We start from the raw sequence: 27,698 nt of genomic DNA, 5'->3' as shown, positions 1-27,698 counted from the left end.
TAAACCAGTTTCAGTAATATGGCGGTGTTTACGTTCGGCGCAACCGTTTTGAGCAGCGGTATATGGACATGAGAGCTAATGATGAATTCCAGAGGTACGAAGGTGGTGTTGAAAACGATTACTAGTAAATTCGGCACCACCATCGCTTTGAAAAAATTTTATACGAGCGGAATGTTGGTTTTCAACAAATTTTTGAAATTGAAGAAAATGTCGTAGAAGTCAGACTTCAATTTCAACGGATAAATCCAAGTAAACCGAGAATAATCATCAATAAACAAAGCATAGTAGAAAAACCCCAAATTGGAAGTAACAGGTGAAGGACCCCATATATCGCAATGAATTAAATGTAAAACATGAGATGACTTTTTTTCATTGCGAAACTAAGGTAAACGATGACTTTTAGAAAGTTGACAGGTATTGCATAATTTCGGAGATGGTAATAAAGAAGTAAGATGGAGCTGGCCATTTTTATTCAAGAAAGAAAGTACTGAATGATGAACATGTCCTAAACGAGCATGCCATAATTCATATGAGGCATGCAAAGATTTATTTTGCAGAACGGAAAGAAATACAGAATTGCCACGCTCTAGCACATACTGACCTCCATCACGTTTACCAGTTGCCACCACCTTTCCCGTTTGGCGATTCTGAATAGTAAAAAGATCATCAGTAAATGTAACAGATAACGGAAAATCATGCGTTAATTTACTAATGGATAACAAATTTTTGGTAAGATGGGGAACAACCAAAACATTTAATAATTTAAGATCGGAAGATGGAGAAAAATAACCGGTGGGAGTAATGGGGAGAGACGCACCATTCCCGACAATTATACGATCCTTACCTGTATAGGGGACAGATTGATCCAGAGAGGTGTGGGCCAGGGTCATGTGGGCCGAGGCACCCGTGTCGATGACCCAATCCGAAGAGTGATTTTCGGACATAGAACACGCTAAATGAAATGATTCAGCGAGAAAGGCTTCCGAGCGGGGTTCATCGTTCCGAGAGTACCTCTGCCGACAAAGATCGGCATAATGCCCTTCCTGGCGACAGATCTGGCAGTGCGGTGGTCGGCGACGGTGGCTGGTGGTGGGATGACGTTGGCCGTGGCCAGAAAAACCTCCCGTGCCCTGGCCGTGGCCGTGATTAGAGACAGGGCTTTGCCCGTGGCTGGAAGAACCGCCGTGAGGACTTCCGCGGCCACGATTCTGGCGAGAGAAGCCGCCGGAACGATGGGAGTGGTGTCGATTTGCGGTGAAGGCAGCCGGGGGTGTCGCCGAAGGCTCGAGAGATTTCTGGAAGATTTCAAAACTTTCGGTGCAGGACACCAGGTCGGAAAAACAGGGGAGGGGTTCTAAGCCATTTGGGCGGAGGAAAAACCGGAGAACTCCGGGCCGAGACCTCGGAGAAACCAATGAGCCTTGTCGGTGTCATCAACGGGATGACAAATGGCATGGAGTTGGTCGCACAGTGCTTTGAACGCACGGACATAGGTGCTGACCGGACGGTTGCTGCGTTTCATCAACTGGAGGTCGTCTTTCAGACGAATTTCATTGGCCTTCGATCGGTGGCTGAATGAATTTTCTAAAGCAATCCACACCTTATGGGATGTGGTCAGGCTAACGGCTTCTACCATGGCTTCTTCGGAAAGAGAAGACAGCAGAAGGCTGAGGAGACGCTGGTCTGTTGTTTTCCATGTCTGAAATTTGGGATTTGGCATCTGAGATAAGGGAGGCTCAAACGGAGGTGGGGGCTCAAAGGTACCATCAACGTGAGCTAATAATCCTTGGCTGTCAAGAAGGGGAAGAAATTGACTCTTCCACAAAAGATAATTTGAGGAAGAGAGTTTGATGGTGATCATATGAATCAAGGTGTTGAAGGGAAGGAGGTCGGAAGAAGAATTTGAGGCCATGAGGATCACAGGATGTTAATCCGGATGGAGCTCTGATACCATGAGAAGATTATAAAATTCACCACCCTAATGGGGTGCATGCTTTCATTAATTTATAAGGGAAATATCCCAATTACAAAGATTTACAAAAGATTTGATTTGTACAGACAAGGAATGATTTGACGTAATTAGCTCCTATAATGGAGGGTCAAATTCATCTGTAAGGAAGGCCCTAAATAGGGCAATGATCCTTAATTGATTTAGAATCAATTCAATGATCCTTAATTGATTGAGAATCAATCTCGTAAGATAGTATCTTCAACAAGGTCTACTTTGTATGGCATCTCTGTGCACCTCCAAAGATAAAATTCTTCATGTGGAGTGCTTGAAAGTAAAATTCTCACGGCATACATGGTTAGAAGAAGAGGTCACCCCTCTATCGACCCCCTATGCCATTTTTGCAACACTGAGGCTGAAACCACAAGTCACATTCTACTACAATGCACTTTCTCATGGAATGTGTGGACTTCCATTCTTTGTATGTTGGGGCTACAATTTTGCATGACGGCTGATCTAATGTCTTTCAGCAAGTCTCTCATAGGTACTCCCCTTCCTAGTCTTAGAAAAGTGATGATCTCCGTTTGTGCTAGTTTCATCCCGTGGGGGCTGTGGAATGAATGCAACCGAAGGCGTTTCGATGCAAAAAGTGAATCAACAGTAAGAGTTGTGGGCCGAGTGGCGGGTCATATCTCCTCTTGGCTTCTAACTAAGAAGTCCTTCTCCTCCTTTGTGGACACCTCTATCCGTGAATGGAGAAACTTCGCAATGATGCACATTGGGACAAAGGTCCAAGTCATGTAGGAATGGACCCCTCTTGAACCCAATTACTTTAAGTTGAACTTTGATGGCTCTTCTCTTGGTAATATTGGGATTTCTGGCTTCGGAGGTGTTATTTTGGATCCTTCCGGTAATCAGCATTTCTAGTATGCTGGCCTTTTAGGCATCTCCGATTCTACGTCAACTGAGCTAAATGGCCTCCTCAACGGGCTCCGTGTTTTCAGATACAAGTGCAGCAGTCCCCTTCACATTGAAGGGGACTTGAAGGTAGTCATTGGTTGGTGTGAGTGTGCATTCCCTCCCCGTGGCGCCATTGGGACATCTTTCGGGAGATTCTAGAAATTGCTTCCCTATTTTCTTGTATTTGGTCTTACATTCCGAGATCCGCAAATTCAGCAACAGATGTGCTTACCAAACAAGGAGCAACCCTGCAATCGCTTGTTGTTAGGGATCTGCTCCATCCTCCTTTGTAATTTTTCTCTTGTTAATATAAATGCATCTTTATCAAAAAAAAAAAAAAAAAGTATTCCAAGATGACAGATCAACCTGCTTAAATAGAGCCACCAGTCCAAGTTTTAGAATAAGGAGTGGTATAATGCTCATAAACAGAAAAAATTATAAAACTACTTGACTTTGACTTCCTAAAAGAAAAATGAGTTCAACTAACAAAAATGCTCAGGATAAAACTTGAACTCATAAACTAATACAGAAAAGGAAAGAAACCAGCAATCTGATTTCCAACACCTATATCATAAGAAGTTAAGTAAAAAAGGATATGAATCTTCATATCTTTGGACATGTTCAGTATTAAGAAAGATGGTGAATGCTTTAAATGAGGTAGCTGAGAGGGGTAGCACAAAAATGATGAGGGTTTGGTATGGTTTTGCGTGAATGAATAGGACAGGAGAAGTGTCTTGCATTAGTGCTGGGCAACTACCAACTTCGACTGAGGGAACCTCCTAAGAGCTACCAGCCTACCACAGTAAAGAATGTTGACAATTTTAATTTTGAGATGCAAATTCTCAGCTCCTTTCAAGACTGGCTGCCTCTCTTATTTATAGAGTTAGGAGTCCAGTATAATGGGCCCACAAATACGGCACCTTCCTAACCCTCAATTATAATTGTTCTCAACGTTACTAACTCAATCCCTCCCCTTACAAGTACTAATTTAATCTTTACTCACCCTAGTAACAAGTCTCAACAAACGCAATTATCCTATCCCCCAGCAGATGAATCTTGTCATCCAAAGCTCAGACCTCATTGACTGCTTACTATGGTTATGAGTCCCTCCCAGGAACTCTGACATTCCAATCCTCGGTATAAACCATGACCTCAAGGTTGAACATGGCTAAATGGCAATGGAATTTGCTCTTGTAATCTTTCCACATCCCAAAGTTCCCTTGGCGGCTCAGTCCTGGAGATTTCCATTCTTTGACATCTATGGCCTGGCAAAAATGTTCCATAGCAGTTGAAACTTAGACCTCTCATGCTCATGTTTTCATTTCTTTTGAAGTCAACAACTTGAAAAGGCTTTTGCTGTCCGACTCTGCCATCACTCCCCCAGCCTCCCTTTGTACTCAACCAAACCCGTTTCTGGTGGCATTCACACCGCTGGCCTCCCATCGTGTTCTTTCTTCTGTTTTTTTTTTTTGAAATGATGTGTTCTTTCTTCTTTATGAGCCTCTGCTTTCTTCCATGAAAGCTAAATTTGGAAATGGCTCTAAAATCTTCACCTGTACCTGAATTTCATCATAGAATCCACTCACCAAACACCCATCTAACCAATATAAACAAATTCTATCACAAACTCATTTTCTAATGCTATCTAATACTTTTTGAAAAATAGGTGATTTGGGGAGAAAATATAAGAGAATGGAATTCTGGAAGAGAGGCAGCTTTGGAATCCGAGCCATAAAGGCCCTTTCTGCTTCTTTATAATCAGGGTTTAAGTGAAATTTTACAATAGGACAAAAATACCCCTCAATACTCAAAATTTCATATCTCCTAAAATACATGTCTAAATTGAATGAAAATTTAACTAGAGATAAAATAAGACATTCTCTATCTAATAGCTATACTATAAGAAAAAAATGTGATATTGAAAATCTAATAAATGACCAAAATACCCCTGAACTGGTATTTTAACACTTTTTTTTTATTTTTGAATGGTAATGTCATCTAATACTTATGCATTTCATAGAAAAAAATGCAGGCTAATACTTTATATTTAAAGTATAACTACACCAATATTAAAGTATGTTAAGTTGGTTCCAAGGCCTATTCCAAAATGACTAGCCAAAATAGCCCTGAACTTGTATTTTAACAAAGTATAACTTCACTACTATTATCCCTTTAACTCTCCTTCCAACGTAAGAGCAGTCAACTTTATTTCAGTAATTTTGTGGCATTGCCCTCCCCCCCTCCATATGTGATTTTGTTATAGATAGGACAAGATACATGAAGGAAAATAACCAAGAAAAATGAAAGAACATGGATGAAAAAGGAACTCACAGAAGAATTTTTTTTATAAAGTTAAACAAACTGAAATATACGCCATAGCATGTTAACAAATGCTTCCTTCTAAGTAACTACATCTCTCTCTCAAATAATATCTTTTATGAAAATACCTTCCACATAACTAATACTCTTTTGTTAGATAGTTTTGTTAATTAAAAAGTATAATTTAAAAAATAGTAGTTCTTTCAGGAGCTTTTTTGAAGAGCAAGATAGTAATAATCATAAGAAGGTCATCTCCGTTTATGCGATCAAGTATCTCAAAAATGAAAGCAGGAACCCCAGTCCACATATTAATAAGTTCAATACTGATCTCAATCCTCAACAGTTATTGTGCACACCTGTCCCCATCTCTAATAAATTATGTGAGAATGTCTGTACTTTTCCAAAAACTATTTTTTTTCTTCATTCAGCTTGACACCAAGTGCCACGTGACATATCGAATCCTAGGACACATGTGAAGTGCACGCACCAGCAAGTACGTATAACACAGTCCGTTTCTACTGTCTCCCTGAAACAGAGGAAGTCGTGAAGAGGCTTGAGCTATTACAGCATTCTGATATCTATTTCACTCTTGCCTCTTGAGCACAAGTTCCCTTTGGTAGCAATATATGGTGAAATGGAGAAAATTAAGGGATTAAACGCAAAGCTTGTTTGGACTACAAGTGCTATCAAAATTAACGAACCACACCAAAGGCTTTATAGAAGTGAAGTCCATATCAATAGAGATGAAATTCGACGATATCAACCACAGTTTGGAGAAGGAATAGACCATCGAGAAATAAGAAAAAGATTCATATATGACATTTTTCATATCCTCCAACCGAGAGAGAGAGAGAGAGAGAGAAAGAGAGCCGTTTTCAGCTACATTTTCTCAACCATATACTACGACGCGCATGAAATTTTCACTGGTTCCGTTTACGATTTAAACAAAACAATTACAAACACATTCAAAGGAACCTACTCTAGACGTCAAAGGACATTTCATTCAGTATTTTAACATGATGAATAACGACAGTAATTCATAACATTACTTTAAACGCAAAAAAATAAAATAATAATAAGAAGAAAAAAATCAGCACACCTGCAAAGCTTCCTTCCGACGTGAAGCAACCTTCTTCCGTCTCGTATAGCTCAAGTAGATCAGCCGAATTGCTGCGAAATTGGCGACAACCATCGCAACGGCAGCGAAAATAGACCTCCCATCGAGAGAAGCTTGAACCAAGAACCTCGAAGACCGACTCCGGAGCCTTAATTTCCTGCATCTCCTCTGAGAACGGAGAGCCAGAAGTCCCACACTCGACCCGTAGCTAGCAAACTCTCTTCCGAGAGACGAGGATTTCGTGTAAGCAGAGGAGGAAGAGAGAGGCAAAAAAGATATCAAGGCCCGGGGCTTTGCAGAGATCAAGGTGACATCCATGGAGGTCGCTGAGAGAGAAGCAGAACAGAGTGTGCAGTGAGTGGAGGGTGAAAGAAACGGAGAGATAAGGCGCACGCCCCGAGAGGACAATTGCTGACGTGGGGTAGTTGTTTTGTGCTTGATTAACTACGTCAACCAGAAAATAGACCGACGGAGATACCAGTGTGATGTGTGATGGGTGTGTGCTACCCTGGTGAACAGGTGAATTCGTTCGGCTCATCCAGGTCCTACTCTACACGTGGTCGATTACTTTGGTGCATTTTTTGGTAGGGCAGCCTTGCTTTAAAAAAACGTAAGAAAGCAGGCGTACGTGGTTACTGGTTACTAATGGATGATCGAATGTTCATTTGTTTGTCCAATAAATATGGTGCGAGTTACGATGCAATCGAATATTAATTTATTTAAATAAAAAATAATATATCTGAAATTATTACTTTTATAATATGCAAATTATCACTCATAAATTAGTAATTTAAAATAATACTAAAAGTCATGAATATAATAAATAAATAGGGTTTTTTATTAATAAAATAAATTAGATTTTAGTTTAGTCTAAATTAATATAATAATTATAAAGTATAATAAATAAATATTTAATTAATTAATTCTAAAAAATAGAATCCTTAAAAAAATTATTTATTGGATAGTTGATCAAATTCTTACTTTTACAATATCTTAATTGACACTCCTCGTTTAGTAATTTAATATAATATTAAAAACCATGAATATAAATTAAATAAATAGGATCTTTTATTAATGAAATAAGATAGATTTTTAGTCTAAATTAATACAATAATTAAAAATAAATAAAAATAAGATGATTATTTCCATAAAATTCCACTAATAAAAACATCCGTTAATTCAAATTTATTAATTGAATTGTTAATTTTTAATAAAACAAAATTAGTATTCCATTAAAATCCAACTAAATTAGTTTATACTAGTCAGAAAACTAAAAATAAAAATAAAATATAATTATAAACTGATCTAGAAGCTTTTGGAATCACAACAAATGGTTATAGCTTATATATTGATAGAAAAATAACAAAAAATAAGAAAAAAAATGCTCAATGTCTCAGTAGTAATAGAAAAGAAAACGAAACCCATGATGAATTTCTCTACACTTGATCGCTCTTTACAACAACTTTTTTTCTCTTTCTTAGGCATTTAGAGAGAAGAAATGAGATCCATAATGAATTTTCGTTCGGCTTACTTTGATCTCTACTCAAATTGAAGGGCTCAATAAAAAAATATCAATCTGGAACTGAAATAACCCACAAATGCGATAAAAATAAGTCCTCAATAATTCAACTTTAGCGGCATAATTTTGCATTATTTTATAGTAATCTCTTGCTCTATCACTCTTAACCAAATACAAATCGTTGTGAAACTCACAACCAAGCATAGAAGACCACTCCCGTTGATTATTGTGGAGGTTGATGACATTGAGGTAGGCGCAGTAGGCGAGCTGAGGCGGGATAGGGTTCAAAGGAAGGCATTGAAGTTCAGAACCAAGAGTTAGTGAGCATGGAGAGAGAGGGATTGTCGAGAGGGAAATAGAGAGGAGCATTAAGAGAGAGCTAGTGAAAGTGAAATAAGAGGGTTGATCAGATTTAAGTTTCATTCATTTTACCTGGGAACGAGTGAAAGTGAATTATTCAGGTAAGTCACTTTTCACTCGTTTCATTGGGGTGCACACTAATGATTTTGGGTATGTGAAAGGGAATTTGAATTCACTTTTACTTTCGCTCAAAGTGCACTAATGGCCCCATGCTACGCTTTTTATCCGTTGGAGATAGGGGTGGACATGGGTCGTGTCAAGAACTTGAACTTAAACTTGAACAAGAACTTAAAAAACACTCGAAACAAAATTGGGAAACTAACCATGTCCCTATTCTTGAACCCCATCCCCATCCCTGCCTGTTCCACTACTTCTGAACCATCCTAGACATAACCCATTAAAAATTATTAACTTATAATTTTTTTCAAATATATAAAAATTAAATAATATAGTTAAAACTAAAAATAACTTATACATACACCATATATACTTGGATAGAATAAGCAAATAACTTGTTCAAATAACATATACATACAAATAACTTGGTCAAATAATTGACATTTCATGGTCCATTTGAAATCTATAAACCTATAAAAATTATAAAAAAATCTTCCAAAATACTAAAAATAATTTTTTTTGGAAAAATGGGGCACTAATGAATCCGGGAAATACATTTCTACCTAGAAAGGTTTTTCTTGCTTTTCCTAGAAAAGGCACTAAGGTCCTATTGGTGCATTTTTAAAGTATTTCTAGGTAAAAATGTATTTCCTGGATTCATTAATGCCCGCTTTTCTAGGAAATGTATATCTACCTGAAAACTTTCCTGGAAAATTGAATGAATCCAAGAAATGCATTTCTTTTCTCTTGATTTTCCTGGAAAAGGCACTAAGCCCTATTAGTGCATTTTCTAGGAAAAGAATAGAAAAAAATTTATAAGTAAAATTCTATTTGTGTGCCGCATTTTTTAAAGATTTTCAGGGAAGGTTTTCCGGCCATCAGAAGATATCAGAAAATTACAACAGGAAAATCATCGGGTCGACCTAATTTTTCCTGCGAACAGCCACCCGCGACACTGTCTTCTCTCCGGACGCTCTCTTCCTGCAGGTAATACTCTCTCCCCCTCCTTCGTCCCTTCCCTCTCTCTCCTCCGTCTCCTCTCCCTTCCCCCCGTCTCCGTCTCTTCGCCCCTGGTTTCCCTCTCTTCAGTGACATTATCTTCATCAACTCATCTCCGAAGGGTTGATGAAGGGCAGAATACTCGTCGCTGAATTCAGCATAATAGATCCTCGACCTTTACTGCTTATCATTAGACTAGCTGTCTAATTCTCGTCAACTCTTTTGTCTTCACGTTTCAATTGGATGCACGGCACTTTCCGGTTTTAATAACACCAACTCTTAAAATTGTTAAAGCCCAAAGCCATTTTTATCTTTACAGTGCACGAAGCACGCCCTGACAACGCGTCTCCCATTATCCGCACCATCCGATCCTAATTCCCCAGTTAATATTTCTGCAACTATACTGAAAACTCATTATTTGAATGATAGATGATGCACGTTAATAGAAATTCTGTTTGCACATGCTAGTAGATTATGAAATCTTGGTAGCCGCGCGGACGGGATCTATGTTTAGGACTTGCAGACAGTCTTGCTTTCTTTTTTCTCTAGAGATACTTAGCTCGGCGAAAGCTTAGGGGAGTAGATAATTTCTCGAAGACAGGTATTAGTTCTGGAGTTGAAAGAACATAACTTTTATGAATTTTAAGATCGGGTTTGTATGAGTATGAGCTAATAAACAGTTTCGTTTTTAGGGTGCTGATTTGAGGGAACTAGGCAATAGCGAAAAGACAGCTTCCATTAGAAGTTCATGGACTCCTTTTAGCTTGAGTGTCTCCCTCGGGTTAGATTTCTTTTTACAAGCTTATGTAAAACTCTTGGATTCTCATTTGATATGTCTAGCATCAGCTTAATTGTGACTAAATTAAAACATTATAGTGACCTAATGAGCAACTTTAGATATCTTCTTTGCTTGAAGCATATTTACATTGGCTGCCTTCTACTAGTTTTGGCTGGTAGCAAGCCCTGCTTGCTTGATGTCTTCCTCTCTTATTGATGCTCTTGCATAGTTGATCATTTAGAACATCTCATATGGGAAACTTTATACATTGAACTTCTGGACTATTCTTTTGATACACATAACAGTTTTCGTAGTGCTTCTAGCATGCCATGGCAAGTCTCCTCATAGGTTGCCAATTTGTTAATGGATACAACTGTATTGAATGTTGTCCTCGTGGTATACATTGAATGTCCAATTCCTTTTTATACAATTGATAAATAGTTTTCTTAGTGCTTCTAGCATGCCATGACATGTAGGGGTGGCATCGAGCTGAACTGAGCCCGAACCTGCCTATGTTCAAGCCGAGCTTGATTTAAATATTTCGAACTCGAGCTTAAGCCGAGCCTAGCCTCAAACCTAAAATTGTAATCAAGCTCAAGCCCAATAATTTTAACCGAATTCGAGCTCGAGCTTGAGCCGAGTTCGAACTCCGACCTACATGTAAAACTTTGCATAACATACAAGTAAAAAAAATTGTATATAAAATTATGCATACATTTTACATAAAATTGGGCATAACCTCGACATAACCTTTGTATATTAACCCTGCATAAAATTATCTATACACTATGCGTAAAATTATTCATAAAAACTGCATAAGTATAAACTTTATTCAATAATCAAACACAAAAACATTCCTTTGAAAGGCAACGCTAGTTTTGTCCATTTGTACTCAATTAGATCGTTCTGATTCAAGTACTAGAAAACCAGATCATGGAGACAGAGAAAAAGTTTAAGAAAAATGGTTTTGGATGACTTAATCGTATGCCCGTTTTTCGTTTTTTCTTCAGAGCATGGATTCATATAGCAACAGTTCTGAAATGTTACCGATCTGTTCTTCTGAAAAACTTGAGTGGAGTTAGCATTAGGAGAGTACCTCAAACAATTTGAGTCTCTTCAAGAGCCACGAGGAAGATGTATTCGCGCGCAGGGGGGGAAATTTTTTTCTCCCCTAACTTGGGTATTTGTTTTTCCGCCGAGACGACGCGAGGGGCTGTCGTTGGATAAAACGTAAGAGCCTGTTTTAGCTGGAATTTACTTAAGGCAGCTTGGCTTATTTGCTAAAAAGGCCTACTAGTGAACAGTGTGCAGTGTTCTGTCCTCTGGCCATTCAACTGGAAAGAGTGGGCATTGATAATGGAGTTTATAGCTTCTTATGGATACTTGAAGACATAAAATTTTCTTATAGATGAAACTGAAGGAAGAAACTTCAGCGTCTGTCGTAGAAACCTAAATATCTTCAATTTTCCTCTTTCCTACTGGTGAAATGAGCATCTTGTGGAATTTTGATTCTCATTGTTGTCTCAAACATAATAAAAGTTTTCTTATTTTTCAACAAAATAAAAGTAAAAATCATTGTCTGGAACAAGGATCCACATTTTGTTAGTTTCTTGATTATGATTTAGTGGGATGTTTGAACTTGGTTGTATATGAGTTGATTAGTTCTTTTTTTTTCACTGTCAATGTCAATACTAGTCACTTATAATTTCTTTTTTTTAGTTATTTTTTATTTTTATGTTTGTTTTTTATAAAGTTATTTTTGTTTAATTTTTATGTACAGTTCTCTTCTAAAGCTGATGATTTAATTTGTGGGGGTTGATCATTGTCTTTTTCTGCTTTGTTCTTTTTCTTATTATTCTTCACTTTTAGTGCCTTGGTGATTTACATTGTTAAATTACTCCTGCTTAAAGAGCAAGTTGTTAAGTTCCTGAATTTTGCTACCCTTTTCATCTCCATATTTTTGGATGTAGAATGACCTATTTCTATACTGTTTATTAAGCACTGTAATATGACAGGCTACTACTTGAATCGATGAAGATGTTTGTCTTATGCTGTTTTATAGGTACAACAGTAGAAACCATAACCAGGTAAAACCAGCAACCAGATCAAATAATCTGCGGGGCTTAAAGTGCTGTTGCTGCAAGTGTTCTTGTCTTCCTTCTTCCATTTGTATTTTTTACTACTAAAAAACCTAATTACCTTTGCTGGCTGGTGAGTTGCCACGTTGAAATTTGGTGGAGGACGTACTCCAGATGGGTTGGAAGGCTGCAGAAAAGCTCATTCGACACTGGAAGATCCTTAGGGGAGATAATGTATATTCACAAATGTACCCATACTATCCTCTGTTTTTCACTCTTTGTATAAAATAAAATAGAATTTGCTCTCGCAGGTCATGATAATTCGTGGCAAAGACAAAGGGGAAACAGGCGTTATAAAGCGTGTGATTCGTACTCAAAACCGAGTTATTGTGGAGGGAAAAAATCTGGTGACACTGTAAACCGAGAGCTGTAACATTTAAAAAATCCAATTGTTTTGGCAATTTATCCTTTAATAAATTTATCATTTGGATAATTCATCTTTAGTATCAAATTCATATTGATGCAAACTGAGAGTATCATACTCATATGTTCGCTGTCTCACCTTCCTTTCATCTTGTAACAGGTTAAAAAACACATCAAACAAGGTCAGGGTCATGAAGGTGGAATTTTTTCTGTGGAAGCTCCGCTTCATGTCTCCAATGTTCAAGTTCTTGATCCTGTCACTGGGTAACCATTCATTTTTTTTTCTTTCTTAATGTAACAGCATGCATTTCAGAGAGAAAGTGATTGTTCACTATTTTTTCGGTTTTGCGTAGGAAACCCTGTAAGATTGGGATAAAGTATTTGGAAGATGGTACAAAAGTAAGAGTTGCACGTGGTGTGGAAGCTTCAGGATCCATAATTCCTCGCTCAGAGATTTTAAAAATGAGGAAGACGGCAAGGCCTACTATAAGTATTTTACTAACGCACTCAACAACATATAAACATGAATTTTATGTCTTTTTGTGTTTATTTCATCCGAGTTCAAAATTTATTGCTTGCTGGTAAACATGTCAAATTTGTATTCTGCCATTTTGATCATAAGAGAACAATACCCAGATTTTTATTTCCACTTAAATATGAGTTACAAGTCTTGAACATTGGGTACAAGCTTTGGTTGATGTGATGTTTGGAAAAAGTACATAAGACTTGGATCTTGTCTTGCAATGCTTTTAAACAGCTAGGTTAGTTCATTTACATTTTTATTGTTTACCCTAAAAGTCTGACCATTTGCAGGAGTACTTATATTAGATTTTGGCCAATGAGTTGTGTCATTGACTTAGATCTATTCTGGATCACAATATCAAGGAGAGTCTAGATACCAATTATAATCTTCTTATAGGCCACTTGGTATCCTTCAAGACTACAACTTAGCAACAAAAATTTAGTAAGATCTGGAATAAAATTTCTGACCCTAGTTGACAGAAAGGAAACAATTTTTGTACTTGTTCATTTTTGCTTTATCAACTTCTCTTTGAAATCCAATAGATATTGTTTTCAAGTTTTGAACCTAAATTTTAGCTTTAACCCCTATTTTTTTTTATGTTGATTACCCCTTATAGTGACACTTGAACCCAAGACTTCACACTATAATCCCTGTTGACCCCCATCTGATCATTGAGCCAAAGTCCCAAGCCCTTAAACTTCTATTAATTAGAATGTGACAGTATTCAAATACGATTTTCTTAGAGCTGACAAGGCAGTATTTCCCACATCGGTATTATTGATGGATCAGATGGATACATGGTGTGAAAAGAAATGCAGGTAGTGAATGTGAAGAGGATAATATAGAGAGAGGCTGTAAAAGAAATGGAAGGTAGGTGTTTCAGGTGTTACACTTGTAATGCATGCTCTATTCTTCCTAAAAGATGGTTGGTCAGCTCTCTGCAGTAGTGCGTGATTGAGCAATTGCACCCCTACTGTTGTTGGTTCCGGTCAAGGGTTGCTCATGGTGTAAACCCTTAACTGGCGGCTTGAAATAGGTTTACAAAATTTTGATCTAGTACAAACCGGGGGGACCTCAAATCCCTTACCAAACCATCATGGAGTTGAACATGTCCATTTGGGCCTAATTCAACTCAGGCTAGTTCTCTTTGTTTTCACTAGAAGCAATTACCATGACTTTCTTACTGTAGCTCCAAGTTAGATAACTACAGCTGTTTTTAGTTACTGTTTTGTGTCTTTGGTCTTCGCCACTGTGAACTGCCGCAACTATTGGTCATCTGGTTTGCCCATACCTTTATTTGATATTTGGCAAAAGTAATCTCAGAGTTCTATCAAAGTCATGTTTGGTTCTTAATATATTTGAGAAAGAAAAAAGCTAAAATATGGATTGAAGAAATCAGCTGAAGTTGTAAATATTGTCACTCCGAATGCCTCTAATTCCGAAATGGCTCTCAACTTAATGTTTCTGAGGGGAACTTGCCCATTCTCTTTCGTTGTCTTGATACATGAGATTTTTCATATTTACTTACTATTTAACAGTGTGCAAAATACTGCAGAAGAGCATAAACTTTAATTGTCTTTATTGGACAAGTTTTACTGAAGAATTCTACTATATGGATTTTATAACATGTTGACTGTATGTTGTGCAGTTGGACCCAAGGATACTCCAATTGAACTCGTCATGGAGAAAACATATGACCCAAAAACTGGAAAGGGCATGCCAGAGCTTTAGAAGGAAGATGAGCCTGCAAAGATCATCCCCATGCTGTAGCCTTAGGATCTCAAAGAAAACATTTGTTTATCAGATCTTAGATAAGCTAGAAAACGATTAGTACACTCTTGAGTAACAATTGGACGAACAATCTTTACTTGCAGGTTCAGGTTGTGAGACTTTTTCTCGCTGCTCAGGCCTATATCCATACTCTTCGTTCTCCCTCCTCTCCTAGTCAAGACTTGGCAATGAAGCCTTACCGCTGCCATTAATCTCAACAGGGATATTTTCTTGTTTTCCTATTCTTTATTTATTTTCTTCTTGCTTGGATATCTATAGAAGTCGACAAGAAATCTTATTTGAGGTTGTCAACTGTTGAAAAATAACATAGAACTGAAACAGAAACGGGGAGAAAAAGAAAGAAGAGGATAGAGAAGGAGAGAGAGAGAGGAAGACCAACAAATCATATTATGATCCTAGTTTCACGCTAGAACTGATCGTAGTGATTGTTAAATCAGATTGGGTTACAAGAAGAAGACTCGCAAATATGATATTAATCCTTTCAAATAACTATTTTAATAAAAAATGATAAATAAACAATTATTCGATTATACATAACATTTAAAAGTGATATTTTATTTTAAATAATTATTATTTTAACTCTACACCTCCTACTATTTAATCCATAGTATACATAATCACATATTTATTTATTTATTATAATTAAATTTTGAATAAACATACTTTAATAGTTTAAATGTTTAAATTTAAGTATTTTTCCATCTTAAAGATTAAACTTGATTAAGTATTATTTAAAATGTTTAAACTTGATTAGCTTGAATCACGAAAAATCTACCCAGCAAGCTACATGCGGAAAAGATTTTTCCTTCTTCGGAAGCTCTGTTCCTGTTTTTGCTCTGATTGATTCCGAGAGCACAATTTGCGGAAGCTTGGTTGCTGCTTCGAGAGGACGATGACTTTGCTGGTTTTCGAGTTATTTGTCTGTTTTACGGATTGCGTTGCTCTATTGGAAGCCAACGTTGCGCCAGAATTGTTTCGGTTTTTTGGAGGTTGAAGACGACCGCACTCTTGCTCTGTTCGGAAGCGTAGGGAAGATGCTTGGTCATTTAAATTGGCCGAATCAAGCAACACTCGGGTTGTTGAGTTCCACCCGAGTCAACCCAGCGACACTTACCTGTTCTATTCATGACCGAGTCAACTCACATCATCTCAGTCCGGTCAATGTGACTCGGCCAACTTGCTTATTGCCTTTGTTTTACGGGTCCGGGTCTCGAGTTCTACACCTACTTCTTTTGCAACTCGGCTATATTGTTTTGGTACCTGACTCAACTTGACTTGGTTCCTTATCTCCTACTGGATTATTTTCTTGAAGTATTGGCAGCTTATTACTTGGTTCCTACATATTATTTGGTACAAATTCCTTATTTAGTGACCGGTTATCTGCGAATTATTTTATGGGTCATTTTTAAGGATTTTCATTATTTGGTACATGATATTTGTGTTCAGGCCCATTTCATGTGTTGCTATTGTGTCTCGTAATTGAGACTGTTGGAAGATAAGATCAAGCCCAAATGATCAAGGAAAGCTCACATATGTAAGATTATTATAAGATGGGCCACGTGACTAAGGAAGACCCACAAGATGGGTCCAAGCCCATAAGAAGTAGGACCGACAATGATTACCAAGAGTTGACATCCTTATCACATCAATTGGAAGATCAATAATGACTCACAAAAGTATCTTTATCTTAGGGTCATGACCAAGAAGAGTTTTAGTTTAAGTTATATTTGTCTTTTATTAATATTTGTTTTATTGTAATTGGACTTTATTACCTTCCCTCTATTATAAATAGAAATTCATGTATTCTAATTACAACAAGTTATTGATGTCAATGAAGTATTTCACTTTTTCATAAATTCAACAGAGACGTTATTATTGAAGGGGGACTTCTCAGTTATTGATTGTTGTCAACATGGGTTATTCTGATTATAAGGTAAAATTTAGAAGGAAAATAATTCTAGTTTTAATTATAAGTTGTTACCTTTTAATGACCGTGACAATTCCAACCTTGACTCACGAGACATATTATTATAAGAGATGGACCTTTTTAATATTTAGTAATTTGAAATTTTTATATTTTTGTTTTTATTCCTTTTCAGTCCCTTCCAAAATTATCGCGAGATATTATTAACCACGTATGGATATTTTCAAGGCACGAAATCTCGCGAGATAGAACTTGGAACGGCAGTAACGAAATTCCACTTCAGAGACATGCCTGCCTTCGTCACGGCAAACCGGTCAAGTTGACGCCACGTCGCACTTTCGTTCTCCCTACACGTGCACGACAGCGACCCGCACGGAGTTTACCGGGTCCCACGTCCCCTCCTGGCATCACATGATTAACGTCTACTTTCCGCGTCGAAATCCTAATTTTTTTGCCTTTAATTACCTATATGCCATTGCCATACTTAAATAATCGCGGGTTTAGGGATTAGGGTGGGGTGAGGCTCTATTGGAGTATATTAATCATCCAAACAGTAATAAGCATGATCCTGTATCAGTCAAAGAGAAAATCCAAATCTTAAATTGGATCACACAGGATTGGTTTTGAGAAGACAAAACAAAGATGAAGTAGAATTCCTTCCTCAGGGAATTTTACTGTTCAGAGGTCAGAATTTTGACAGATTAAAAGAGAATTTGGATGATCTTAAACTGATTTATCGCGAGAACAGAGGTGGATATTCCCTCAGCACCGCCACATGTGGTGATTGGCTAGATATTCTCCTAGTCTGGAAAAACACAGACATCCCCAGTTCAGGAGTGAGATAAAACAGCCAGATCTCTCTATGGAAAACCATCGCCAGCAGTTCCTGAAATCGAGATTCAGAAGGGTCTGTGTTTTCTGCGGCAGCAGTCCGGGGAAGAAATCGAGCTACCAGCTTGCAGCGATTCAGCTCGGCAAAGAACTGGTACTGTAACCCAGTAACCCTTCTAATGCTTCCGTATCTCTTACTTCTATGGAGCATTGGAACAGAGGAAAAAGACCAATACAATCTCTCGCTTCTGTTCTTTGTCTTGACTTTTCCCCCTCTCTCTCTTTCTCTCTCTCTCTTTTTTCTTTTGATTGGGCCAGAACCCAGATTTTGATCAGTTTGCAGCAAATCAAAGAAAGAGAGGGAGATACGAGAGACCCTCCGAGGTTTTAATCATCTATATATGAGCTGAAGTTGTTCTTCTTCACTTGTGTCGAAGAGGAGAGAACCAGAAAAAAGAATTAGTTTCTTTCTTAGTTATGGTATAAAGAAACTGATGATTTGTTTATCTTTTCACTGGACAAATCACAGGTGGAGAGGAAAATAGATCTTGTTTATGGAGGAGGAAGTGTTGGTCTGATGGGTCTCGTTTCTCAAGCTGTTTATAATGGCGGTCGCCACGTTTTGGGGTACTACGAATATAACCTCTCTGGTCTGCAAAAAAATTCAGCTTCTCCCCATTCTACTCTTCTCTAAATCTGACACCAGTTCTACTTTCTTGTCGCCTCTGTTTGCAGAATCATCCCCAAGACCCTCATGCCCCGAGAGGTAACAGAAACTCTTCAGTCCTCTTCCATGGAAGAAGCTCTATCTTATCTTCAACTGAAAACGTTTTTCTCTGTTCTTATGGAGCATTCTGATTTCCAACCCCAAACGCAGATAACCGGAGAAACAGTCGGAGAAGTACGTCTTGTATCCGGTATGCACCAACGAAAGGCCGAAATGGCTCGCCAAGCAGACGCTTTCATCGCATTGCCCGGTATACCTCCTCTCATCCCATCTCCATTATTGATCACTCTGTATTTATACATCTCTAATAAAATGCACAACAACGCAGGCGGGTACGGGACATTGGAGGAGCTGCTGGAAGTGATCACCTGGGCTCAGCTGGGTATTCACGATAAACCGGTAAATAATCCGCCGCCCTGACAATCATCGAAGCTCAACTGTGAATCCAAATCCTAAATTATCACACTCCTTCAATCTTCTAATATGTAAGAGCAGGTGGGGTTGTTGAACGTGGACGGATACTACAACTCGCTACTCTCCTTCATCGACAAAGCCGTCGACGAAGGCTTCATAAAGCCGGCCGCCCGTCTCATCATCGTCTCCGCCCAGACCGCCCACGAACTCATGCGGAAGCTCGAGGTTCCTCCCTGCGATTCTCGCATATACACTGTATATTTCCGTATATGAACTCTAATTAGTTTTGTTTTGGGTAGGAATACGTGCCGAAACACGACGGAGTGGGGCCGGAGCTGAGATGGGAATAGGAGAAGAATCGGATCTAGGCCGTTGATCGTCATGGAACACGTAACATGTACATTATTGTATTTATAGTTTGGATTAAACAAAGAAATAAGATATTTAATTAGTAAAGTTGTTTTTTTTAATGTCGGTGAGTGAGTGAGTTGACTCTGTCGAGTGAGGAAGGCTCGCGATTATTATCGGTGGGAAGCCAAATCCTACGTGGACAGCTTTTGGCCGGATTGGGGGAAAGGGAAAGTTCGAAGTGGGCACCGAGATACACGTGACACGTGTTGATTAGACGGGTGGTTGAGAAGAAAGGCGGAATGGTCGTGTCGTGTCTGCGGATAAGGGTCACCTCCTCCCCGATCGAAAGGAGGTGTGACGTAACCACGGTACAGGTAAGGCTGACGAGGGAAATAGATAAAGAGGATGATCCTCGTAATGGCTTAGTCATGTGCATTATTTCCATTCCATTCATTGCTTTACGACTTTTAGGGTTTACCAGATTAGACATTGCTTCCTGCAACAAAAAAAATTCTCGACAGAAAGCAGAAAATGCATCGAGAACAAAGAGAAGGAAAAGAAGGGACGTCGAGTCTTACCTGAACGAAATCGAGAGAGAAAAGGGATCTTTTGTGTTGGACGGGATTGAAAGTTGAAACTACGGAAGGATTGATATGGCACGTCGCGTTCTATTATCCCTGCATCGCTTCTGGACTCCGGGAGAGTCGAAATCCGTTGATTACTTCTTATTTCGTTTTCTTTTCTGCTTGTACTGCTGATAGTAACGATTACTTCTTCGTCAAAGTCGTTGACGAATCACAGACTGAAACCAGTCTCATGTCTTTTCTTTTCCATTTTCGTTGTGCATCCAACAACAGGAAAACCCACTTTCGTTTTTGTTTTTTCTCTTATTTTTTCCTGGGCATCCAAACAGACCCTTGGTGGGTTTCGTTTAAGAGTTGTGGTTGTGATGAGCCCAGCTTCATGCGATCCCTGCGCCCGTTACTTGAGTAGGGAGAATTATTAAGGGATTTCAAGGGTCGATTCTCATGGTTTGGTTGGTTGGCCTTCCTCCGCCACCTACTCTCTCTCCGGTCATCTCTTCTCCTTTCTCAAGTCATCTTGAACTTAGAGAAGGTCATAACACCACTACGGAAATGAACAGTGAGAAGTGAAATTTCATATTCTATAATTTAATGAAAAAAAAGAATGATTCCATCCAACACTTATGCTTGCTTAGCGTTTAATTTTACTTTTCATCCCAAGTGTCCGAGGAACTGTTATAGGTTACCAGATCTCTGTACAGTTCGAACTATTTTTTTTTTTCCTGCACAGGATCCACATGTTTATGTAAAATTGCCTGTGACTAGCTCGTACCTGCTCTTAAAAAAAAAGGGTTTTGGAATGAACAGAAACAAGCAGTGGAAAACGATTAATTGATTGATGCCGTGACAAGACTTGAAACAGTCAGATCCATTTCTCCCCTACCAGATGTGTAGTCTGGAAATCAGGGGTAAAGCCAGCTAAAAATTGTGTGGAACAAGTGTTGATTCCAAAGAAAACATTTTCTACTCTTACAGCAACACACCCACACTGATCTATAACATCTAAATGCCATCAGAGTTCAAAGCCATCAACTTGCATTGCTCGTTCAAGGCCAACAATTGTGCCTCTTTCTTGTCAAGCAATGCACTCAGCCTCACATTCTCCCCCATCAGCTTTTGTACTTCAGCCTCTTTTTGCATCTTCTCCCCTTCCAGATGTGTAGTCTTTGCAACTAGCCTGTCAACCACTCACAAAAATGAAAAAAACAAAAAAATGAAGCTTTGGTAACATGAAGCGCTTCCACCTTCAAATGTGTGACCTTCATGCAACTCCAGAACAAGACAACAGATATTTATGGTGTCTGTGGTCTTTGATAATGCCAACCACAGACCAACATGCAGATCTTTTGAAAAAGGGGGATATTAGATATAAAGTAAACCAAAAGGAGAAAGAACTTAAAACAGCTCTTTCCCGATGTAAGTTGTAGATTTCAGTATATGTAACGACCATCATTCTAATTCGAAGCAGGGTGAGAACTTTGCCAACATTAGGGATGAAAAGAAATATTTTGAGTGAAGGGAAACTGACAGAACAGAGACAGAAGATAGCGTCCCCAAGCAACTAAAGATAGAGCATACGGTCTCTAGCAATGAAACGCGCCGCTGCCTCTCCTCCCTGTTTCTTTCTTTTTTTCTTTTGAAAAATTGCAGCATTGTAATATCAGACAGGAAAGAGCATCATCCACTGTGAGAATTTCAACTTTTTTCACATCAGTTTTCTCTTTCAAGAGAGTCAAGTGAAACCCTCCGTACACCACTGTTCCAGAAACAGCACATAGAAATAAACAAAGGTCCATCGAGTTGAATTTTTTTTAGCATATTCTAACCATAAACATGAAACAGGATGGTGCCTGTCTGTGTATTATGAAGCACCAAGACACCAATGTGGTATGCTTCATCCATCAATTCCTAAACATGGAAGTGTCAGAACCATGACAGAGATGCAAAATAAGCAAAGGAAATGAGATTCAGCCAATTCATCCAAGTGTGACTGAACCAGATACCACCCCAGGTTTCACATAAAAGATCATCCAGTCTCCAGAAGAGTAATCATTTTAATGAGATTAAAGGGAGAAATACGTGTCACAACTAAATGTGTCAAGATGATGTCAATTTTACCTCTCAAAAAGCCTCTCCATTGTCTGAAACTGCTTCTCTGATGAATTGAGCGTCTCTCTCACACTTATTAGACTGCTAACATAAGTTTTTAGCGACTCAAAGTCTTGCTTCACCCGACACAGCTCCTGCTCATTTTCTGCAGCTCTTTGTCTCTGTCTTGATGTTTCCAGCACCATATCCTCCACCTTCTGACGCATCTCATTTAAAATGGTGTTTGTACCCAAGGCAAATTTTTCCATCTCTTCCACCTTGGCAGACATGGACTCAATCTGGAGTGACTTTTTCTTAATTTCTTCTTGACCTAAACTTACTTTTGCCTTCTCCACAGAAGCTACAGCTTCTGCCATGATAACTCTTTTAACCAATGCCTCCATTACTGCTGTCACCAATAGTACAGATTTGAGTGTTTGACTAACGTAAGCCTCATCATGTTCATCAAAGGATACAATCTTGTTACTAATTCCTAGCCATGTTTCCCCATCAACACTTTCAAACGGAGAAAGATCAATATCTTTTGACCAGTCAGACAATGGTGTCCCATTTTTGTCAATAAGACCAACCCCTTCTTGGTGTATAATTCCACAAGATGTATGAGCTAAATGTGGCACTGCCATCATTTTTGCCTTGGACTTCAAAAATGTCAGTAAAGTGTCACTAGTGTTAACCCTTCTCCACAAAACATCTAGTTCCTTCTTCTCATACACCTCAGAACACTGGATAGAAGCTTTTACCTCCATAAGTTTCTCTTGCAAGGCATCCACTTGAGATTGGTGCCTCTCAAGCTCCTGCTTCCACATAATGTTGCTCTTACTAACTTGAGATTTCAGAGGAGAAAAATCTCCCTCATCCTCCAGTATATCCCCCATAATCTCCCTAGGCATCCACAAAAAACATATAGGTCAATAAAGTATCAAATACAGAGGTCATTTACTAGATAAAGAATCATCAGTAAACAAGGCTAGAACCCATTATTAGGCCTTTTTCTACTCAAGAATATCTAAAAATGCTAAAAAAAAGGGAGGAGATCACTTGTATTTGTATCATACATCAAAATTATAATGGCTGTGTTGCCAACATTTTGAAGATGTAGAGCCCTAAGCTACAAAATTGTTAAAAAAAAAGAAAAAGAGGATTGACATAACACCATACAAGAGAAGTGAAACAAAAGGAAACTTAAAGTATTAAGAGATATTAAAGTATGAACTCTTATACCAGTATGATTGGGTGAAACAAGTGAGAATGGAATCGTTTAAAACATCAAACACACGGTTAGAATGTAACAGTAATGGCCAAATAAATGGATTTATGAAGAGCCTGTGTCAATTTTAGTTTTAGAAAAAATCCATTGTTCAGTGGCTTGAGTTTAAGCCCAGAAAAGTTGATACGGGTTGTGGTCTTCAGTACTCCTTAGAAAAGTAAGTGCACTATTTCAATTCAGAGAAAAGTAAGAATTATTTCCATCTGATTTATTCAAGACGCTCCTTAGCTGCAGGAATAAATAACAGTTTACTTCTTTCTGAACTCCAATTTTATGGATCCCCAATATGTAAAAATATTACATTATACAATAGTTGATTTTGTTCAAGTTTTCATCATAGCAACATAATTAGAAGTCTAATTTTATGATTTTCTTCTGGTCAACACTATTACATTACACAATAGTTGGCCATGTGCAAGTTTTCATCATTAGAAACATAATTAGAAGTCTAATTTTATAATGTTCTTTTGGTAAATGAAGAACATGTCAAAAAGTGTAGACTGGTTCTCTATAGCTATGGAAGAAACAGTCTCGAAAAGCATAGACATTATATGCAACTCTTCCAGAAAAAAATTTAATGTCTTCCATGTTTTTAAAAACACAATGTTTTGAATGTAACTGCACAAGGTTTAATAAATATAGAAAGGAGGACATCCTGCAGTACAGAGAACCCAAAATAACAATAACTAAAAGCAAAACATAACCAAGGGTCTCTAGATTCTCCTTTGCAGGTTTTACGAGTAGATACTCAGAGAAAATGCAGAGAACAGTGTAGAGAGGCTCACAATTAAATTTTACACAGAAGTCCACATTTCTTTAACTAAACAAAGTTATCACTTTCTACCCAGAAGCTCTCCCATTCCAAGCATCCATATCCAAAAGCATTTGAGCATTTGCAAATAAAAAATTGCAAACTTCACTCATAAAGTTGAAGAATGCTTTCTAGTTCTTGGGTGTGAGCCTAAAAAATCTATCCGCGCAAACTTCACCACCCTAATGAGAAATCATAAAAGCAGCAATAAAGCATGCAATCATAACAAAAGGAATGTTTGAAGTAAAACAAAGTCAAATCAAAATCGATCATCATCCGAAACAAGTAAATCACATTACAGCAATAACCAAAAAAAGAATTCACACGGAATACATAAAAGTCGCTTTAATTTTCTTCTCTGCCTAAACTTCCATCAAATTAAACCTCCAGAAATTTGGAAAGGAAATGGTATACAACTAGGCTAATACCCTTCAACAGAGAAACGCCATCAGAAAACCCAGACATAAACGTCAAAATACCCCAATCACGGGTCCTCATTTTGCCCATGAGAGACCTCAGAAACCCTCAAACGTCAGTATGATAAAGCGTGGAAGAAAAACAACGAATTGCCAAATATTGGTGTAAAAAACGCTAAGAAAGAAACAATCAAACAAATGATCGGTACCAAGAAGCTGCCGAGAGACAGATGGGGAGAAAATACCTTGGAATATGAGCAAACGGAGGATTGAAGAGAGCGGTTGGGTGGGTTGGTCTTTCTCGTCTCTGCGTTCGGATTTTTGCTTTTTCTTCCCGACTCGGTTAGATTATTATAATTTATAACAAGGCTAGGATTTCTTTAATACTAATTAAAGCTTGTTTTGGTTATTGAAAAGAGCTTTAGGACCAATTTTCGTTGCTAATAAATTGAAAATAAAATAATTTCCAACAATTCCAGGTTTGTGTTTCTTTTTGGCGCCAAGGCGGGACCCACGTAGGCCTAACATAGCTGGTCAAATAACCACGAGTACTCTTGCGTCAGCTCTTCCATCTCCTCCCACCACAAGTCTCGACAATCTCGCCTGGAAACCCAGATGCCCAGATGCCCGACTGGAACTCTTAACCCTTTCCAGACCCATTACTTGTATGGCCAGTCAAAGAAGAGTAAAAATAGTGGCGAAGCAAATAAGATGAGAGCTTTCTTACATGCTTCTCATCGATAAAGTTCTGCAATAGCTGTTCTCCCTGAAGCTTCCCTAGGGGCTGCCTTCGCTAACCACCATCAGTGATGTAGAGGTTTCGGGTGATCTCCAGGTTTCGAACCCATTGCTTAATAATGGCCTTCTTATATTACCCAGTTGTCGAATAGAATTTATAAGAGGATGCATTTAAATTGTTTCACTTGCTGATGCAATTGTTGCTGGGTTTAGTAGGTTACTTCTAATTGGGGATTAGGTGCAGTGGTTTGGCAGTTGAGTTCTTTTATGCTTTGCGGAATGGATTTTGTTTCCGTTAGGGTCTTCATCGTTGAAGTCATGAAATGTTTTGTGATTAACTTATTAACGGTGTTCTATATTAGTTAAGTTAAAGACTGATGGTTTCATTCTTCCCTGAGGCTGCCTATGATGAAAATGAGCCGTGTCTATTAAAGGGAGCCATTCTGTTTCATCAAATAAGTGGCCAGTTAGGAGCAGAAAGTTCATTTGTTATTGGTAGAATTTTATTTTGCTTAGGTTACAGTCTTTGTAGTTTGGAGACGCTCTTGAGAGCTAATTATATGCCAACTCTTGGTCAGATCTCTACATTAAAGTTGCATGTGCAGTTAAGCTTTAAAGTGTTAAAGGAATATGAGCTAGCTGGTTGCATCATACTTGTCAAGTTATTCAAAGTCTCTCATGGTTGAAACGATAATTAGGTGAAGTTTTAAGTATGTGAGCTGCTGTTAGCTTATATGCTTATGGGTGGTCACAATCTTCATCTCCAAAAGAAAAAATGGTCAATATCATAAGTTTTTATTACTTTTTAAGTTTTTTAAGATCAAGGTTCTATCAGAACATAAATAACAAGTGCATCAAGGATGAGGCGGCTATGTGGTACAGCTCCCTTTGTCATGTCATTCCTTTTTGGGTATGCTTTTATGCCCCTATGTATGTTAATGTTGGTCTTCTGGCGCTTCTCTAAATGACCGGCATTGTTATCTGCTGTACATTTGATGATCCACCAGAAGAAAAGAAAAAAAGGCTCGGCTACTCTGCTTTTGCATCTCTTGTTTAGGATGGGACTGAACGTTACTCCTATGTGACTATCAGTATGGGCCATTGCAGTGGTTCAGACCCTTCTGCTTGATGTTCTCCATGTTTTGCTCCCTTTCCCATTGTTCTTTATAAGAACGACGAGAGTTTTAAATGAGAATTGTGATAATAGTGGGAAATGGGTTAAAGAAGAGAAGAGAATATTCTATGAAGTGTAGGCAGACTTCACAATAATAATGTTGCTCCCATTATTATGGTAGTCTAGTAAATTGACCTTTTAAACAACCACGAGTTAAAAATTTTGTATCCTTTCTTGTAGGTAGTTGAAGTGTGTGTTTGGAGATGAAAGAGGTCGGGAGGTGTCCATTTCAGGGCTGAAGTCAAAGGCTAAAGTATGTTCTTAGTGAGCTAGGGAAGCGAATGAAGCTGCGGCTGACCCCTGAAATTCGTTTTATTGATGATGAAGCTCAAGAGAGAGGAAGCAGGGTAAACATTCGTATCTTCTTTTAATTTCTTATAAGTTATTGCCTTTGTCCTTTTTCTCTTATTTTCTTCTCATGATCATCATGATCATTACCGTGTGGTCATTACCATCTCCTTCATCGTCATTAGTGGTATGAAATCCTTTTATTATTTTAAAGTGTTGACCATGGATTCTGCCACATAATGCCTTCTATCGAGTAATGTGCTTATGTTGGATAAAATTCTTTTCTGATTAGTTCTTTCTTTTCTGCCAGACATGCCTGCGATTAGCGTAAGCTAGTTATATTTGGGCTTAGTGCATTCATGAAACTAGAATATATCTCAACTGTAGGTTTGAAAGCAGTGATTTCTTCAGTGCCTATGGTAGCTTATTTGGCGAATCCCACAAGCTTTGTTGTATTGTTTTTTGTATTTTTGGAAACTACTACAACATTACAGCTATCAAATTATTTGGATTCTTCTTGTCACATCTGAAACCAACCATGTTATGATTGCAGAAGCCTGTGGAGGCTATCTCTTCTCTCTCCAGTTGTGAATATTAGCCATGAGTTCAGTATTCTGAAGTGACCGTTTCATATCATAATGATCTCAAGCCTCATCTCGTTAAGCTTTTTGGTGTTCTGTAAGTGATCAGAGAATAGTTTTGTCAACTTTGCAGGTCATTGCAATACTGGATAGAATAAAAAATGAGAAAAAGAATCATCAATGTCGACCATTCCAATGCATCTAGAGAAAACCCGGATTGGGATGAGGAGGACTCAGATGAGGGTCAGGGATTCTATTGAAGCTTGAATTTCCTTGGTTGTTTTCCAATGTAGCTTTGCCTGGACATAGGAATGAGCTAAGCCTGTTTATGCCGACCAGAAGTGAAGCTCAGAGTTTGGAGCTGTGTTCTTCAACCTGTATTTCTAGTGTTAGTTGATTCTTCTACGTACAATGACAAGTAAATCTCAGCATCATTCAACCATTTATGATTATTTTTTTCGTAGAAGATCAAGAGACCATTTGATTCAAGAATATCATTTCGCCAAGGAAAATCGGTTGCAACGATTAGTGTTTTCACGAGGAGCGAGGAG

General features: G+C 38.2%; 4 protein-coding genes and 1 pseudogene across 11 annotated transcripts in view; 3 read left to right on the top strand and 2 right to left on the bottom strand.

Annotated features, from left to right (window-relative positions):
* Positions 1-6,676, bottom strand: part of LOC137939237 (pentatricopeptide repeat-containing protein MRL1, chloroplastic) — a 32,570-nt gene extending 25,894 nt beyond the window's left edge. The window contains exon 1 of one of the 2 annotated variants that reach the window (XM_068784468.1): positions 6,327-6,676. In XM_068784468.1, coding sequence (XP_068640569.1) covers positions 6,327-6,662 — 336 coding nt within the window. In that variant the 5' untranslated portion in view covers positions 6,663-6,676. The remainder of the gene's footprint in view (positions 1-6,326) is intronic. The other variant, XM_068784469.1, reaches the window with a different exon arrangement.
* Positions 6,677-9,219: 2,543 nt separating this feature from the next.
* LOC137938909 (uncharacterized) lies at positions 9,220-15,147 on the top strand. 5 transcript variants are annotated; one of them, XM_068784016.1, is made up of 9 exons: positions 9,220-9,327; positions 9,811-9,940; positions 10,032-10,120; positions 12,180-12,204; positions 12,334-12,429; positions 12,507-12,602; positions 12,779-12,882; positions 12,972-13,108; positions 14,790-15,147. In XM_068784016.1, the coding sequence occupies exons 5-9, from the start codon at positions 12,370-12,372 to the stop codon at positions 14,870-14,872; spliced, it is 480 nt and encodes a 159-aa protein (XP_068640117.1). In that variant the 5' UTR covers positions 9,220-9,327; positions 9,811-9,940; positions 10,032-10,120; positions 12,180-12,204; positions 12,334-12,369; the 3' UTR covers positions 14,873-15,147. The 5 variants fall into 5 exon arrangements, with proteins under 5 accessions (XP_068640117.1, XP_068640116.1, XP_068640119.1 ...); XM_068784015.1 differs by having other exon boundaries at positions 12,180-12,205; positions 12,326-12,429; XM_068784018.1 differs by lacking the exons at positions 9,811-9,940; positions 10,032-10,120.
* A 2,493-nt stretch (positions 15,148-17,640) lies between these two features.
* On the top strand, positions 17,641-19,307 carry LOC137938604 (cytokinin riboside 5'-monophosphate phosphoribohydrolase LOG3-like). Of its 2 annotated transcripts, XM_068783564.1 has the most exons (7): positions 17,641-17,841; positions 18,217-18,314; positions 18,423-18,453; positions 18,565-18,664; positions 18,743-18,813; positions 18,910-19,053; positions 19,128-19,306. In XM_068783564.1, exons 1-7 carry the CDS (start codon positions 17,719-17,721, stop codon positions 19,176-19,178), a joined length of 618 nt encoding a protein of 205 aa, XP_068639665.1. In that variant the 5' UTR covers positions 17,641-17,718; the 3' UTR covers positions 19,179-19,306. The 2 variants fall into 2 exon arrangements, with proteins under 2 accessions (XP_068639665.1, XP_068639664.1); XM_068783563.1 differs by having other exon boundaries at positions 18,565-18,813; positions 19,128-19,307.
* A 1,271-nt stretch (positions 19,308-20,578) lies between these two features.
* LOC137938901 (uncharacterized) lies at positions 20,579-24,697 on the bottom strand. 2 transcript variants are annotated; one of them, XM_068783999.1, is made up of 3 exons: positions 24,576-24,697; positions 21,882-22,754; positions 20,579-20,940 (listed from the first exon to the last, which is right to left on the bottom strand). In XM_068783999.1, exons 2-3 carry the CDS (start codon positions 22,745-22,747, stop codon positions 20,766-20,768), a joined length of 1,041 nt encoding a protein of 346 aa, XP_068640100.1. In that variant the 5' UTR covers positions 22,748-22,754; positions 24,576-24,697; the 3' UTR covers positions 20,579-20,765. The 2 variants fall into 2 exon arrangements, with proteins under 2 accessions (XP_068640100.1, XP_068640101.1); XM_068784000.1 differs by having other exon boundaries at positions 24,612-24,686.
* On the top strand, positions 24,620-27,480 carry LOC137939440 (probable ribosome-binding factor A, chloroplastic; annotated as a pseudogene).
* The last annotated feature ends 218 nt before the right edge of the window (positions 27,481-27,698 follow it).

The sequence above is a fragment of the Aristolochia californica genome, unplaced genomic scaffold, assembly GCF_029961685.1.
Source record: "Aristolochia californica isolate CCGP_79_NKW_82.1479 unplaced genomic scaffold, dmAriCali1.0.hap1 SCAF_8, whole genome shotgun sequence".
Classification (NCBI taxonomy): Eukaryota; Viridiplantae; Streptophyta; class Magnoliopsida; order Piperales; family Aristolochiaceae; genus Aristolochia; species Aristolochia californica.
Note: the sequence above shows the minus strand (reverse complement) of the source record. Positions and strands in the feature narration are given on the sequence as shown.